This window comes from Aotus nancymaae, unplaced genomic scaffold (assembly GCF_030222135.1).
Source record: "Aotus nancymaae isolate 86718 unplaced genomic scaffold, 86718_ANA_hifiasm-v0.15.2.pri h1tg000002l, whole genome shotgun sequence".
In the NCBI taxonomy this organism is placed as follows: domain Eukaryota; kingdom Metazoa; phylum Chordata; class Mammalia; order Primates; family Aotidae; genus Aotus; species Aotus nancymaae.
In genome coordinates, this window is record NW_026988413.1 from 55009729 (window position 1) to 55025546 (window position 15818).

The 15818-nt window shown below is 36.6% G+C and overlaps 1 protein-coding gene across 1 annotated transcript in view; it reads left to right on the top strand.

The window, feature by feature from the left end:
- Nucleotides 1–296: 296 nt before the first annotated feature.
- FBXL13 (F-box and leucine rich repeat protein 13) overlaps nt 297–15818 on the top strand; it is a 221782-nt gene continuing 206260 nt past the window's right edge. The window contains exons 1-4 of the mRNA XM_064383138.1: nt 297–364; nt 1018–1166; nt 2516–2625; nt 4785–4952. Of these exons, the coding sequence (XP_064239208.1) occupies nt 297–364; nt 1018–1166; nt 2516–2625; nt 4785–4952 (495 nt within the window). The remainder of the gene's footprint in view (nt 365–1017; nt 1167–2515; nt 2626–4784; nt 4953–15818) is intronic.

The window sequence follows — 15818 nt, forward strand, 5'->3', positions numbered from 1 at the left end:
AATGTAGCTTATCATAACAATGCCATAATGCTTACCTTAAAATGCTTCAAACTAAGTGAGATGTAATGGGAAAATGTATTAAGCTGTGATTTTAACTTAAAAAAATAGCTTATAGGCATACACAAAATTCCAAAACATAAATGGTATATAGTTTTTTCCACCTGTTCCTGTCTCCAACTGCCCAGTTCCCTTCCTTCTTGACATCCATTGTTCTCTTTCTTGAGTATCTTCCAGAGGTAGCCTGTGCATTCCATTTATTTCTAATATTCATTATTTCAATTATTTATTTACTTTAGATGACTCGAGAATTGATGATAAAAGCATGTAGCTTTTATACTGGACATTTAGTAAAGACTCATTTTTGGTAAGAATGTGATTTTTATAAGCAATTTCTTCCTTTTTGTGTTTTTATTCTTGATATTTTTCATACAAAGAAAAATTAACTTTTGGTCAGTTGTGCTGATTTTACCTATTTAATCATGATTCTACCATTTGATGTTATATATTTCTTTCATATTTAGTCAGCTTTTACTTAGTTAAAATACATATTTTACTTCTTTGATGTATAACTATCTTTTCCTAAAAAATAAAATTTTAAAATTAAAAGTATAATTTCACAATTCACTTATCTGAAACCCTTGGAGCCAAATATGTTTTGGAATTTAGATTTCCTTTTAAACAAGACATTATTTGGTGGTTCTTGTGGTAAATTGGAGTTATGACAACATAATTTTATTCCATGATTTCTTTATTTTATCCAAATAGAAATATGACTGTGGTATAATCTCCATTTTTCTCTATAACTATTAGGAATTCCTCAGGTCATACCCAGTTTGTAGAAGTTTCTTTCTATACTGTGGCTTTTGAGATCATAAAGGAGATATCTGACAAGATGGGCGTGTTCGGGGTGGTATGGCCGTAGACCATAAAGGAGATACCATTTTTTGTTCCTCTTAATTTATTTACTGATATATTACCCTAATATCAAAAATTTTTTTAAATGTTTTCTGCCTGCAGCACTTGGAGAGACGTCACTCATACAAATGAAAATGTTGTCCTGGCTGATAAAATGAACAGAGAAGTGACATGTTATAATTTCAGACTTCAAAAATATATATTTCATCACTGGCACTCTTATATGGAAGACCAGAAAGAAAAACTTAAAAGTAAATCCTTGCATAGCAGCAATTACTTTTTGTATCCATTTACTGAAATAATTAAAATACAGTTAAGCATAGTTTGTATACTTAGAGAACCTATCATTTTTATGTCTAGAAAATTGTCATGAAATGAAGGTAGAGCCACTAATTTAAAAATACTTAAATGAGATTTGTCTCAAAGAATTTTATTTTAATAGAAAACAGGCATATTAAAAATTAAATCTAGTGTGCATTTGTGTATACCTGAATATAAATAGAATGTATATGAGCTTTTTTACATAATAGAGAGCTGGATGGGTACCAAATAGTATGGACAGGTTGCAAAATTGAGAGGTTTATTTTTATGGAGAGGTTTATGCTTTTTACAAATATTACATTTAATGTATATATGAGGAAACTTAAAAATAAAAATCATTTTCTCTTAAGACCTTGGAGGTTATACTGAGTGAGTGGGAGGTACATTCATGTGATCAGTGCCCACTCAGTATAATCTCCAAGAACTCCTGCCTTCTGCTTAGATTTTTTTTTTTTTGCAGCTCTCCAGATAATAACTTGTTTATGGCTGTTGCAAACCAGAGAATCACTTCTTTTTGACTGGCTGTGGTTGGTACCTCAGTTAGAGTGGACCCTCTGAAGATTTTAACATTAGTGTAACAAAGGGTTAGGAACTGGTTAATGGTAGGACTTAAAATTAAATTCAAAGGCATTGGATCTAAATGCTACCTTATGACTGTATTTCTTATGAAAAAGTTTAGAAGTTCTGGTTTTACAGAGAACAACCTTTTTTTTCTTTTTACGTTTCTTCTGTAGCTTTATCACCTCTCTTAGCCTTCATAGAATTGAAGAGAATTAGGGCTTTGCTCTGGACCAGGCTTTGGCTTGAAGAAATGTTGTGGGTGGTTTGTTCTATCCAGGGCAGTAGAACTTTCTCTATATCAGCTATAAGGTTGTTTCAGTTTCTTCTTCTTTTTTTTTTTTAATTGCATTTTAGGTTTTGGGGTACATGTAAAGAACATGCAAGATTGTTGCATAGGTATACACATGGCAGTGTGATTTGCTGCCTTCCTCCCCGTCACCTATATCTGAAAAAGAAATGATACATGTCTTGACATTTCTATTGCAGTTATTACATCTTAATTTTTAAGAACAAAGATGATTTTCCATGTTAATAAGGTCTGGAGAGTACTAATGCTACCAAAAGTAATTAATTTCAAGTGTAAATAAAACCAAACAAAAACGATCAGATGCAACATTGGCTCATATTATAAACATTATAGAATATTAAATCACTTTGTGGTTTTTTTGAAATAGGTATAGCTATTAATATATACAGTAATGTAGTAAATTTCCTTCAGATATGGTATTGCGGATACAACGGATCATCTATTGTCACAAGCTAACCATTATTTTAACAAAATGGCAGAATAGAGCAAGATGTAAGAATAAAAAGAAAGAAGATGAGCTGGTATTGTATCTTGAAACAATTTTTTAAGCATCTGAATTTTTCAGTTATATTCATGTTGTCTCAAATAATAATGCTGTGTGTGGAAAATACTAAAATCCTGAATATTATATACTTTTGATGGGATTCTTGTTCTTTTTTTTTTTTTTGAGACAGAGTTTCGCTCTTGTTGCCCAGGCTGGAGTGCAGTGGTGCGATCTCGGCTCACTGCAACCACCGCCTCCCGGGATCAAGCGATTCTCCTGCTTCAGCCTCCCAAGTAGCTGGGATTACAGGTGCCCACTACCACACCCAGCTAATTTTTTTGTAATTTTAGTAGAGATGAAGTTTCACCTTGTTGGCCAGGCTGGTCTTGAACTCCTGACCTCAAGTGATCTGCTCACCTCGGCTTCCCATAGTGCTGGGATTATAGGCACGAGCCACTGCATCTGGCTGGGATTCTTGTTCTTTAACTTAATAATTTAAAATTTACTTCAGCTATTAGTATATCATTGCTTAATATTGATTTAGTATGCTCAAAGTAACACTACTATCAGATGTGGAAACACATTGGATTTTTTTTGTAGTTATGTCGCTTAGTAGGCAATATTTTATAAACATTTTTAAAATACAAAGTAAGGGTAAATAGCAAAGAGAATGTGGGGTGAAGTTAAATCCCCTTCTTTTATGGTTGCCCTATGGATCAATGCCCCCTGTCACCTGAATTTAGTTCAGATGTTGAGACTGACAATAGCACACATACACAGCAAAAAAGTATGAGATTTATTACTTACATATGCTTAACACAGTGCTAGAGCCCACACTGTGCTTTAAGCATCTCAGAGATTACTTGAGATGCTCTCTAGAAGTTTATAATCTATCGATTTCGAGCTGGTAGTTTTGTAGGCTGTCCTCTAGGCTTTGCCTTTTGCGAACTACCTTTTCAATGTTGCCAGCGAAACAGCTCTACTTTGGGTACCTAACACTATGTTAGTCTGCTCATTCAGTGCTTTCTACCACTTTGTATATTAAGCTAGTGTTTTGATCACTGCCCTCTATGCCTGATCACTGATTCTCTAGTAGTGAAATAGGTAACTGTGCATGACCAGTCTGCCCCTGTACATCCCTTTCAGCTAAACATCCCTGAATACAAAAATTAGCCAGGCATGGTGACAGGCACCTGTATTCCCAGCTACTTGGAACCTGAGTCAGAAGACTTGCATGAACCCTTGAGGCAGAGATTGCAGTGAGCTGAGATCACACCACTGCACTCCAGCCTGGGCAACAAAAGCGAAACTCCGTCTCAAAAAAAAAAAAAGTCCCTGAGAGCAGACAGTATTCTTAGTCTTCCCATATGATGAGCATAATGTTTTGCACACAGTAGTTGATATATATACTCTAATAATATCTTTAATATATATGTGTATTATATAGTTAATTTGGTGTTTAGAGAACATTTTCCTTCTAGATACATGATTTATTGACCTAACAATCATTGTACATTCACTTAAGTGGAGAGAGGATAGCAGGTGTATGCTGGGAGCAGAGGCAGGGTACAACTGTGTGTCAAGCGCTCCACATGTGTTGTTCCTCAAACTCTAATATGTGTGTGTATATACACAACACACATATGTATACACATATGCACACACACACATATACACACATAAATATTACATCAATATTGTGTGTACATGTTTATGACTGAAATACTACCCTTATTTATTACAGTTTTCAGAAGTGTATCAAAAGTTAAAATGGGGTCTTCCTGTGACAATAAATTTGGCAATTTCCCAAATACATTACTTCTGTTTTTTCTTTTTTTGTTATCTGTATATCAGTCACCTTCACTTCATATACGAAATACAAGCTTTTTAATTGCCAGAGCTTTGACTTTGTTGTTCTCACTTTCTCATCTATGAAAGAGGAGACTAAATCAACCTTTCAGGGTGACTGCCTGTGCCAGCGTTTTATGACAACTAATGCAAACGATCTGTAATACTTTGGTGGTTCAGAGAACATTGAACATGCTTATGAAAAATTACAGTTTATATGGTAATGATGATGATCATAAATAATGTTTAATTGGTGCTATCCTTGTGTCAAGCACTGTGCTTTATGTCTGTCATCTCTTTTGACCCTTATAGCAGTTCCATGCAATTTTTAAATTATTTTCATTGCAGATATTAAAACATAAGCTTCAATTGAAAAACTGGAGAAATAGGTTACTACTCAAAGGAACTTCTGCAGAAAAATCCAATTTTCCTGAACAAAGTTCTTCTGAAGTCTGTCTTGTAGATGAGACTCTAGAATATGACATTTCACAGTTACCTGAAAGAGCAATATTACAGGTTTGTATGAATTCAGTGTACATTATATACCATAATCCTACTCTTGGTGTATTGCGTTGAGTTAGAATAAGGATATTTTTGCCCATTATTTCTTCCTTTACAAATTACCTGCTCTTATCTTGTCTGTTTTTACATTGTAATTCTATAACTTCCTTATTGGTTTGTAGTAGCTCTTTATATTGGCAATATTAGCCCTCTGGAATATTTGGAGATTTTTTCCCCTATGCTTGATGTTTGCTTTTAGTTTTGCTTGTGGAGTCTTTTGATGATAGATTTTTTTTTTTTTTTTTTTTTGTGAGATGGAGTTTCACTCTTCTTGCCCAGGCTGGAGTGCCATGGTGCAATCTTGGCTTACCACAACTTCTGCCTCCCGAGTTCAAGCGATTCACCTGCCTCAGCCTCACAAGTAGCTGAGGTTACAGGTGCTCGCCACCACGCCTGGCTAATTTTTTGTAATTTTAATAGAGACTGGATTTCACCATGTTGGGCAGGCTGGTCTTGAACTCCTGACCTCAGGTGATCCACCCACCTCAGCCTCCCAAAGTACTGAGATTACAGGCATGAGCCTGAGCCACCGTACCCGGCCGATGACAGAAATTGTAAAGCTTTGTGTAATAAATTCTGTCATTCTTGCCCTAATTATTTCTCTCTCTCTTTTTTTAACTTTTATTTTAGGTTCAGGGAGTACATGTGCAGATTTGTTATATATAGGTAAATTGTGTGTCATAGGGGTTTTGTGTACAGATTATTTTGTCATCCAGGTAATAAACCAAGTATCCAATAGACACTTTTCTGATTCTCACCATCCTCCTACCCTCCACCCTCAAGTAGATCCTAGTATCTGTTGTTCCTTTCTTTGTGTCCATATGTACTTAACAGTTTAGCTCCCACTTGTAAGCATGAATGTGCAGTATTTGGTTTTCTGTTCCTATGTTAGTTTCCTTAGGATAATGGTCTCCGGCTCCATCTAATTTGCTGCAAAGGACATGATCTCATTCTTTTTTATGGATGCATAGTATTTCATTGTATGTGTGTGTTTGTGTGTGTGTGTGTGTGTGTGTGTGTATACATATATACATACACCACATTTTTAAAAATCCAGTCTACCATTGATGGGCATTTAGGTTGATTTCATGGCTTTGCTGTTGTGAATAGTGCTGTGATACACATATGCATGCATTGTCTTTATGGTAGAATGACTGATATTCCTTTGGGCATATACCCAATAATGAGATTGTTGGGTTGAATGGCAATTCTGTTTTATGTTATTTGAGAAATTGTCAAACTGCTTTTCACAATGGCTGAGCTAATTTACATTTCCACCAGCAGTGTGTAAGCATTCCCTTTTCTCTCCAACCTTGCCAGTATCTGTTGTTTCCTGACTTTTTAATAATAGCCACTGTAACTGGTGTGAGATGGTATTCATTGTGGTTTTAATTTGTATTTCTCTAATGATTAATGATGTTGAGCGTTTTTTTTTTGTATGCTCATTGGTTGCATGTATGTCTTTTTTTGAGAAGTGTTTGTTTATGTGTTTTGCCTACTCTTTTAATGGTATTGTTTGTTTTTTTCTTATAAATTTGTTTAAGATCCTTATAGATTCTGGATATTAGACTTCTGCTGGATGTGTAGTTCCCAATTTTTTTTTACCGTTCTGTAGATTGTCTGTTTCCTCTGTTGATAGTTTCTTTTGCTGGTAGAAGCTCTTTTGTTTAATCAGGTCCGATTTATCAATTTTTGTTTTTGTTGCAATTGCTTTTGGCATCTTCATTATCAAATTTTTGCCAAGTCTTGTGCCCAGAATAGTATTTCCTTGGTTATCTTCCAGGGTTGTTGTAGTTTTAAGTTTTACACTTAAGACTTGGATCTATCTTTAGTTGACTTTTGTATATGGTGTAAGGAAGGAGTCCAGTTTCAATATTCTGCATATGGTTTGCCAGTTATTGCAATATCATTTATTGAATGAAGAGCTATTTCCCTATTTCTTGTTTTCCTTGATTGTATAGATGTGTGGCATTATTTTTGGGCTCTTTATTCTGTTCCATTGGTCTATATGTCTGCTTTTGTACCAGAACCATGTTGTTTTGGTTACCATAGCCTTGTAGCATAGTTTGAAGTTGGGTAATATGATGTCTCCAGCTTTTTTCTTTTCACTTAGGAACTTTTTTTGTTTGTTTGAGACAGAGTCTCACTCTGTTGCCCAGGCTGGAGTGCAGTGGTATGATTTTGGCTCACTGCAACCTCTGCCTCTCGGGTTCAAGTACTTCTCCTGCCTCAGCCTCCTGAGTAGCTGGGATTACAGGTGTATACCACCACTGGCTAATTTTTGTATTTAGTAAAGATGAGGTTTCACCATGTTGGCTAGGCTGGTCGCAAACTCCTGACCTCAGGCGATCTACCCACCTCGGCCTCCCAAAGTGCTGGGATTACAGGCATGAGCCACTGCACATGGCCCACTTAGGATTACCTTGGGTATTTGGCCCCCTTTTTGGTTCCATATGAATTTTAAATTTTTTTTTTCTAATTCTGTGAAAAATGTCATTGGTAGTTTGACAGGAATAGCATTGAATCTGTAAATTGCTTTGGGCAGTATGGCCATTTTAACAATATTGATTCTTCCTATCCATGAGCATGGATTGTTTTTCCATTTGTTTGTGTCATCTCTGTTTTCTTTCTTTCAGTGTTTTGTAAATCTTGTTGTAGAGGTCTTTCACCTCCTTGGTTAGCTATATTTCTGTTTATTTTATTATTTTCTGTGGCTCTTGTGGATGAGATTGCATTCTTTTTTTTTTTTTTTTCATATTTTTTTTTTTTTTATTGCATTTTAGGATTTGGGGTACATGTGAATAACATGCAAGGTTGTTGCACAGGTGCACACGTGGCAGTATGGTTTGCTACCTCCCTCCCCTTCACCTATATCTGGCATTTCTCCCCATGCTATCCCTCCCCAACTCCCCACCCCCCCACTATCCCCCCTCCCCCCAACAGACCCCCGTGTATAGTGCTCCCCTCCCTGTGTCCATGTGTTCTCCTTGTTCAACACCCGCCTATGAGTGAGAACATGTGGTGTTTGATTTTGTGTTGAGATTGCATTCTTAATTTGGCTCTCAGCTTGGATGTTTTTGGCGTATGGGAATGCTACTGATTTTTGTGCATTGATTTTTTGTTTGTTTGTTTTTTGAGACAGAGCCTCACTCTGTCACCCGGGCTGGAGTGTAATGGTGTGACTCTGGCTTACTGCAACCTCTACTTCCCAGGTTCAAGCAATTCTCATGCCTCAACCAGCCAGATAGTTGGAATTACAGGCATGGGCTACGCTACCAAACCTAACTGTTTTTGTTTGTTTGTTTGTTTGTTTGTTTGTTTGTTTTTTGGAGACGGAGTCTTGCTCTGTCGCCAGGCTGGAGTACAGTGGTGCAACCTCAGCTCACTGCAACCTCCTCCTCCTGGGTTCAAGTGATTCTTCCGCCTCAGCCTCCTGAGTAGCTGGGACCACAGGCACGTGCCACCATGCCCGGCTATTTTTTGTGTTTTTAGTAGAGACGGGGTTTTGCTATGTTGGCCAGTCTGGTCTCGAACTCTTGGCCTCAAGTGATCCTCCTGCCTCAGCCTCCCAAAGTGCTGAGATTACTGGCATGAGCCACTGTGCATGTACAGTGATTTTGTTATCAGATCAAGGAACTTTTGGGCAGAGACTACGGGGTTTTCTAGGTATAGAATCATATTGTCTACAAACAGCGAGTTTGACTTTCTCTCTTCCTATTTGAGTACCTTTTATTTCTTTCTATTGCCTGATTTCTCTGGCTAAGACTTCCAGTACTATGTTGAATAGGAGTGGTGAGAGAGGGCATCCTGGTCTTCTTCTGATTTTCAAGGGGAATGCCTTCAGCTTTTGCCCATTCAGTAGGCTGTTGCCTCAGGCCTGTAATCCCAGCACTTTAGAGAGCCAAGGCCGGTGGATTAGCTAAGGTCAGCAGTTTGAGACCAGCCTAGCCAACATAGTAAATCCCTATCTCTACTAAATAAAAAAAAAAAATAGCCAGGTGTGGTGGTACACGACTGTAATTCCAGCTACTTGGGAGGCTGAGGCACGAGAATCACTTGGACTCAGGAGATGGAGGTTGCAGTGAGCTGAAATTGTGCCACTCCATTCCAGTCTGGGCCACAGAGTGAGACTCTGTCCCAACAAACAAAAAATGGCTGGGTGTGGTGGCTCACACTTGTAATTCTGGCACTTTGGGAGGGCAAGGCAAATGGATCACAAGGTCAGGAGTTTGAGACCAGCCAGACCAGCATGGTGAAACCCATTCTATACTAAAAATACAAAAATTAGCTGGGCATGGCAGCCCATGCCTGTAATCCCAGCTACTCAGGAGGCTGAGGAAAGAGAATTGCTTGAACCCGGGAGGCGGAGGTTGCAGTAAGCTGGGATTGTGCCACTGCACTCCAGCCTTGGCAGCAGAACAAGACTTTGTCTCAAAAAAAAAAAAACCCCAAAAACTCATTAAAATTAAAACAACAGCAAAAAAAAAAAAAAAAGAAACCCAAAACGAACATGTGCACACACACACGCGCGCGCGCACACACACACACACACACACTTAAACAGAAATCCTGGAACTGAGAAATGCATTTGCTGAACTGAAAAATGCATTAGAGGCTCTTGATAGCAGAATGGATCAAGCAGAGAAAAGAATCAGTGAGTACAAAGACAGGGAATGTGAAAATATGTAGACAAAGGAGAAAAAAGAGAAAGAATGAAGGAATGAAGAATGCCTACAAGATACAGAGAATAACCTCTAAAGAGCAAATCTATGAGTGATTGGCATTCAAAGGGAGTTGAGAAACAGCAATTGTATGCACCCAACATTTGAGCACTCAGATATGTAAAGCAAACATTAATAGATATAAAGGGAGAGCTAGATTGCAATACTGTAATAGTAGGGGACTTCAACACCTCACTGTTAGTAATGGACAAATCATGCAGACAGAAAATCAACAAAGAAACATTGGAGTGATGTTGCACTCTAGGCCAATGGACCTAACGGACATTTACAGAACATTTCATCTCACTGCTGCAGAATACACAATGTTTTCTTCAACACATGGAAATTTCTCCAGGATAGGTATTACTTATAGGTATCCTAATATGGTATTAGGACATAAACCAAGTCTCAAAAAATTCAAAAAATTGAATTACATCAAGTATCTTTTCTGATCACAATGAAATAAAACTAGAAATAAACAACAAAAGCAACTTTGGTTTTTTGTTGTTTTTTAAAAATTCTTTCAATTTTTTTTTAATTGAAAAAATAGAGTCAGTGTCTTGCTCTGTTGGCCAGGCTGGTCTCTAACTCCTGTGTTAGCAATCCTCCTGCCTTGGCCTTTCAAAGTGTTGGGATTACAGGTGTGAGCCACCATGCCCAGCCTAAACATGACTTTGGAAACTATACAAACACATGGAAATTAAACAGCATACTTCTGAGTAATTAATGGATCAATGAAGAAATTAAGATGAAAAATTTAAAATATCTAAATAAAAAAATGAAAATAAAAACACACCAAAACAACATACCAAAATCTATGGTATACATCACAATCAGAGCTAAGGGGGAAGGTTATAGCAATAAATGCCTGTATTAAAAAAATAGAAACATTTCAAATAACCGAATGCTACAACTCAAGAAACTAGAAAAGCAGGAACAAACCAAACCCCAAATTAGTAGAAGAAAGCAAATAATAAAGATCAGAGCAGAAATAAATTAAGACTGAAAAAATGCAAATGACCAACACAACAAAAAGTTGTTTTCTTGAAAAGATAAAAGGGACAAATCTTTAGTTAGACTAAGAAAAAGAGAATACCCAAATAAAATCAGAGACAAAAGATGAGACATTGCAACTGATACCTCAGAAATACCAAGGATCATTAGAGACTATTGTGAACATCTATGCCAACAAATTGGAAAACAGAAGAGAGGGGATAAATTCCTAGATATGTGCAACCTATCAAGACTGAACCATGAAGAAATAGAAAACCCAAACAGACCCATAGCAAGTAATGAGATTAAAGCAGTAACATAAAGTGACACATAAAGGAAAACCAGACCTGGTCGCTTCACTGCTGAATTTTACCAAATATTTAAAGAATAATTAATACCAATTCTATTGAATCTCTTCCAAGAAATTGAAGAGGAGGGAATATTTTCAAACTTATTCTATGAGGCCAGCATTATCTTGATACCAAAACCAGACAAGGACACAACAAAGAAAACTACAGGCTAATATCCCTGATTAACATAGATGCAGAAATATTCAACAAAATGCTAGCAAACTGAATGCAACAACATGGTAAAAAGATCATTCTCTATGATTAAGTGGAGTTCATCCCAGAGATACAAAGATGGTTCAACCTACACAGATAAACATGATACATCTCATTAACAAAATCAAAGACAACCGTATGATCATTTCAATAGATGCTGAAAAAGCATTTAACAAAATTCAACATGCTTTTATATGAAAACCCTCAACAAACGGGGTGTAGAAGAAACAAGTCTCAAAAAATAAAGACTGTATATGTTGAACCCACAGCTAACATCATACTGAACGAAATAAAATTGAAAGCCTTTCCTCTAAGATTAGGAATAAGCAAGGATGCCCACTTTCACCGCCTGTATTCAACATAGTACTGGAAGTCCTAGCCAGAGCAGCTAGGCAAAAGAAAGAAAGAAGGGGCGTCCAAATTTCCTTCCCAAATTGGGAAGGAAAAAGTCAAGATACCATTGTTCACAGAGGACATGATATATTTGAAATTTTAATAATTATTTTTATTTTTCTTTGTAGAGATGGGGTTTTGCCATGTTGCCCAGGCTGCTCTCGAACTCCTAGGCTCAAACAGTCCTCCTGCCTCAGCCTCCCAAAATGCTGGGCTTACAGGGATGAGCCACTGAACCCAACCTGATACTATATTTAGAAAAACCTAAAGACTCTGCCAAAAACTAGAACTGATAATCAAATTCAGTAAAGTTGCAGGATTTAAAAAAATCAGCATATTAAAATCAGTAGCATTTATATACGTCAACAGCAAATAATTTGGAAAAGAAATCAAGAATGCAATCCTATTTACAATAGTTGCAAAAAATATAAAATATCTAGGCACAAATTTAACCAAAGAACTGAAAGATCACCAGGAGGAAGGCTGAAACACTGATGAAAGAAGTTGAAGAGAACACACAAAAATTGGAAAGATAGCCCATGCTCATGGATTAGAAAACAATCAATAAAGTGAAGAGGCCACCAACAGAATAGGAGAAAGCATTTGCAAACCACCCATCTGAAAAGGCGTTAATAACCAGAATATATGAGGAACTTAACTCAATAGCAAAAAGAACAAAACTTTAATTTCAAAATAGGCAAAAGATCTAGACATTTCTCAAAAGAAGACCTACAAATGGCCAACAAGTATATGAAAAAATGTTCAACATGACGAATCATCAGGGAAATGCATACCAAAAGCACAGTGAAATGTCATCTCTTATCAAAAAGACAAAAAATAACAGATGCTTATGAGGATGCAGAGAAAGGGGAAAACTCATAAACTGTTGGTTGGAATATAAATGAGTGCAGTCCTATGGAAGACAATGTGGAGGTTCCTAACAAAACTGAAAATAGAAATACCATATGATCCAGCAGTCTCACTGTTGAGTGTAAATCCAAAAGAAAGGAAATCAGCATATCGTATCCAAGATATCTCACTCTCATGTTTATTGCACCACTATTTACAATGGCCAAGAGTATCTTGTCACCCTAAGTGTTCATCAACAGATGAATGGATAAAGAAAATGTGGTATTTGTACAAATGGAATATGATTTAGGCATTAAAAAAAGAAGGAAATTCTGTCATTTTCAGCAACATGAACGGGACTGAAGGTCATTCTGTTAAGTGAAATAAGCCAGGCACAGAAAGACAAATATTGCCTGTTCTTACTTACTGTGGGAGCTAAAAAAGCAGATCTCATGGAGGTAGAGAATATATTGTGGTTACCAGAGGCTGGGAAGGGTAGGGAGTATGGTGGGGGATAGAAAGTGGTTAGTTAATGGGAACAAAAATACAGTTAGGCAGAAGGAATAAGATTTAGTGTTTGATAGTACAGTTGGGTGACTATAGTTAACAATAATTTATTGTATATTTCAAAATAGCTAGAAGAGAAAAATTGGAGTGTTCCTGATATAAAGAAAAGATAAATGTTGGAGGTGATGAATATCCCAGTTACTCTGATTAGATCATTATACATTGTATGCATATATTAAAATATCACATGTACCCTCAAAATATGTACAACTATTATGTATCAATTTTAAAAAATTACTTAATGATGTTCTAATCTAATGTTAAGAAAGATGGTGCAGATTTATAATAAAAGCATGAATGTTTTCCTAGGCCATTTATTTTGTGTCTGAAAGTCAAATCTCTAAACAGTTTATTGATGAATAGACATAAATGGCAAGCTTTCAATAACTATAAAAATATTCTAGTGCTGGTAGGAACAGAAAAATAAAGGGATAAGTTAAGGCTTCATGTTTTTTACAAACACATCATCTTTCTTTTTATGGATCTCTGGGTGTAGTAATTCTCAAAGTGAGCACTGTCTTCAACTACCAATATAAGAAAATATAACCAATGGTTAAGACTTAATTAAGGGCTATTTGTTTCATATTACACAATGTGCAGAGAAAGGCAGTACAAGGCTGGTCATCCACAATACCAATGAAAGTGAAGTCTCTCTATCTTGTTGGTCCACAGTCCTTAGGATCTTTTTGCTTGTCTTATGATTGCAATATGTCTAGTCTACCTCCAGCCTCATGTTCATTTATCAGGCCAGAAAGGGGGAAAAACACAGTGGTAAAAGCAAGATGTTTGTTGATTTGTTTATGAGGAAATCCAGAGTTTACCCAAATTCCCACAGTCAAGAATTTCATTGATGTGTTTTAGGCTAGAATTTTGTCACAAGGCCATGCTAAACTGCTAGGGAGGAGAGGACTTTGGGTGGAGTTTGAGTGAGTCGGTATAGTCTGTCTCACTGAATGTGGATTTGAACTGCCAGTCATCAGTATTTAAAAGGGCATTTTTTCCTTGCCAGAAGATGTGTTGGTTGCAGTAAAAAAGCCAAACAACAACAAAGGAACAATCACAGCAGATAAGAAATAAGCAAGTATTTAATAAGGCAGTATATCAGTGCTGCAAAGAAACTCTGTTCTAATGCTCTTTCGTATCCCAGTCCCCTGTGGTGAACAATTCAGAGACCGAAAAAGCCAACTACTGAAGAACCACAGCACCCACAGTCAGCAAATCATTTCATAATGGGATCTAGGGCCTAGAAAAGCTTGTATGTGGAAATATCAACAATTATGACAAACTATGAACTTACATATTTTCTCATCAGCAGTCTTTTAGTTTGACAATATATTGATTAAAAGTCAAGGCTGAGGACTCAGGGAGAACTGGATTTAAATCCAGTCTCAACCATTTACTGGCAATATTACGTTGGGCAATTTCAGCCCTCTTGGCCTTTGATCTTTAAAACTACCCCACCTCCATTTTCCCACCAAACCCTAAACTAATAGCAAAGAGTTCAGATTAATCTAAGGTTTAGGTTCACTTTGGGAAAACCAGTTCAGAATATGGGAAATGTGTAGAATTGCTAGGGAATGTTGCTCAGGACAGTGGAAATCATTGACAGTTTTTGCATTTTAAGCATTACTTTCTGGTATCATGTTATGGATTATGACTATGCTTTCAATGCCTTCTTTCACCCCAGCTTCCCTCCTGCTCATGGGAAATAAAGTAGAGCCCTTGGCGGGGCTCAGATTTGTAGAGTCTGCCAGAGTGCTCAAACTATAGAATGATCAATCTAGAAGAGATCTTAGAGATAGATGTGTGTACTAAGCTTTTACCTTTTACAAAAGGGACAGTTGAGGATCTGATAAATTTTATGTGCAAATCTGAAAGGGCCAATCTCTCAAGATAAATCTTGAGTACCTAACTGGGCCTAAATTTAAAATGGAGTCAAGCAACCATTTGCTGACTAGAGCTCATACACATACTCTGAGTTTCCCGAAAACCCACACATCTGCTTAACTTTGGGATTTTCATAGCTCTTTCTGTCCCAATGGCCAGAACCAACCAATAGAATATAGCTTTCATTGACCAGTCAGAAGTCAGTGCCATTGACCAATCAGAACTCATAAAATGTCATCCAATCAGAACTAAGCAAGTTTGAATCCTGTATTTGCATAAGAGGACCTCAGTGGAAACCTTGGTGAGAACTATCACTATAAAAGTGAAACCCTCCTTTTGTTTTCTGGAATGTACCTCCTGTTTCCACAGAAGGCTGTGTCTTCCCTGTTTGCAAATTGTTCACTGGAATAAAGTCTTCTCTAAATTCTTTTTCAGAGAACTTTTTTTCACATCCCCAAAGTCAGACAACTGCAAAACTGAGGGCAGAACCTGGTTTTTCTGTGTCCTTGGGTAAACTTCTAGCCTCTGTATCTTCCTGTTTTTTCCTTTTGGAGGATTCTAAAAAAATAGACTATATTTTAGAAATAGAATATAAATAGAATATTTTAAGGACAGGACAACTAAACAGATTTGTCTAATAGATTCTAGAGAAACAGAATATTACAAAAAGCAATAATTAAGAATATTATGCATCTGTTTAGTTGTCCTGCTCTTAAAAACACAAGGGTAACTTTTTAAAAGTTACTAAATCTTGTTATGACAGAAAAAAAAACCCGGTGTTATTTTTAGATATCCTCAAAATTTCCCCATTCAAATAATGTGCAGAATGTTCATTAAAAATGTGCAAG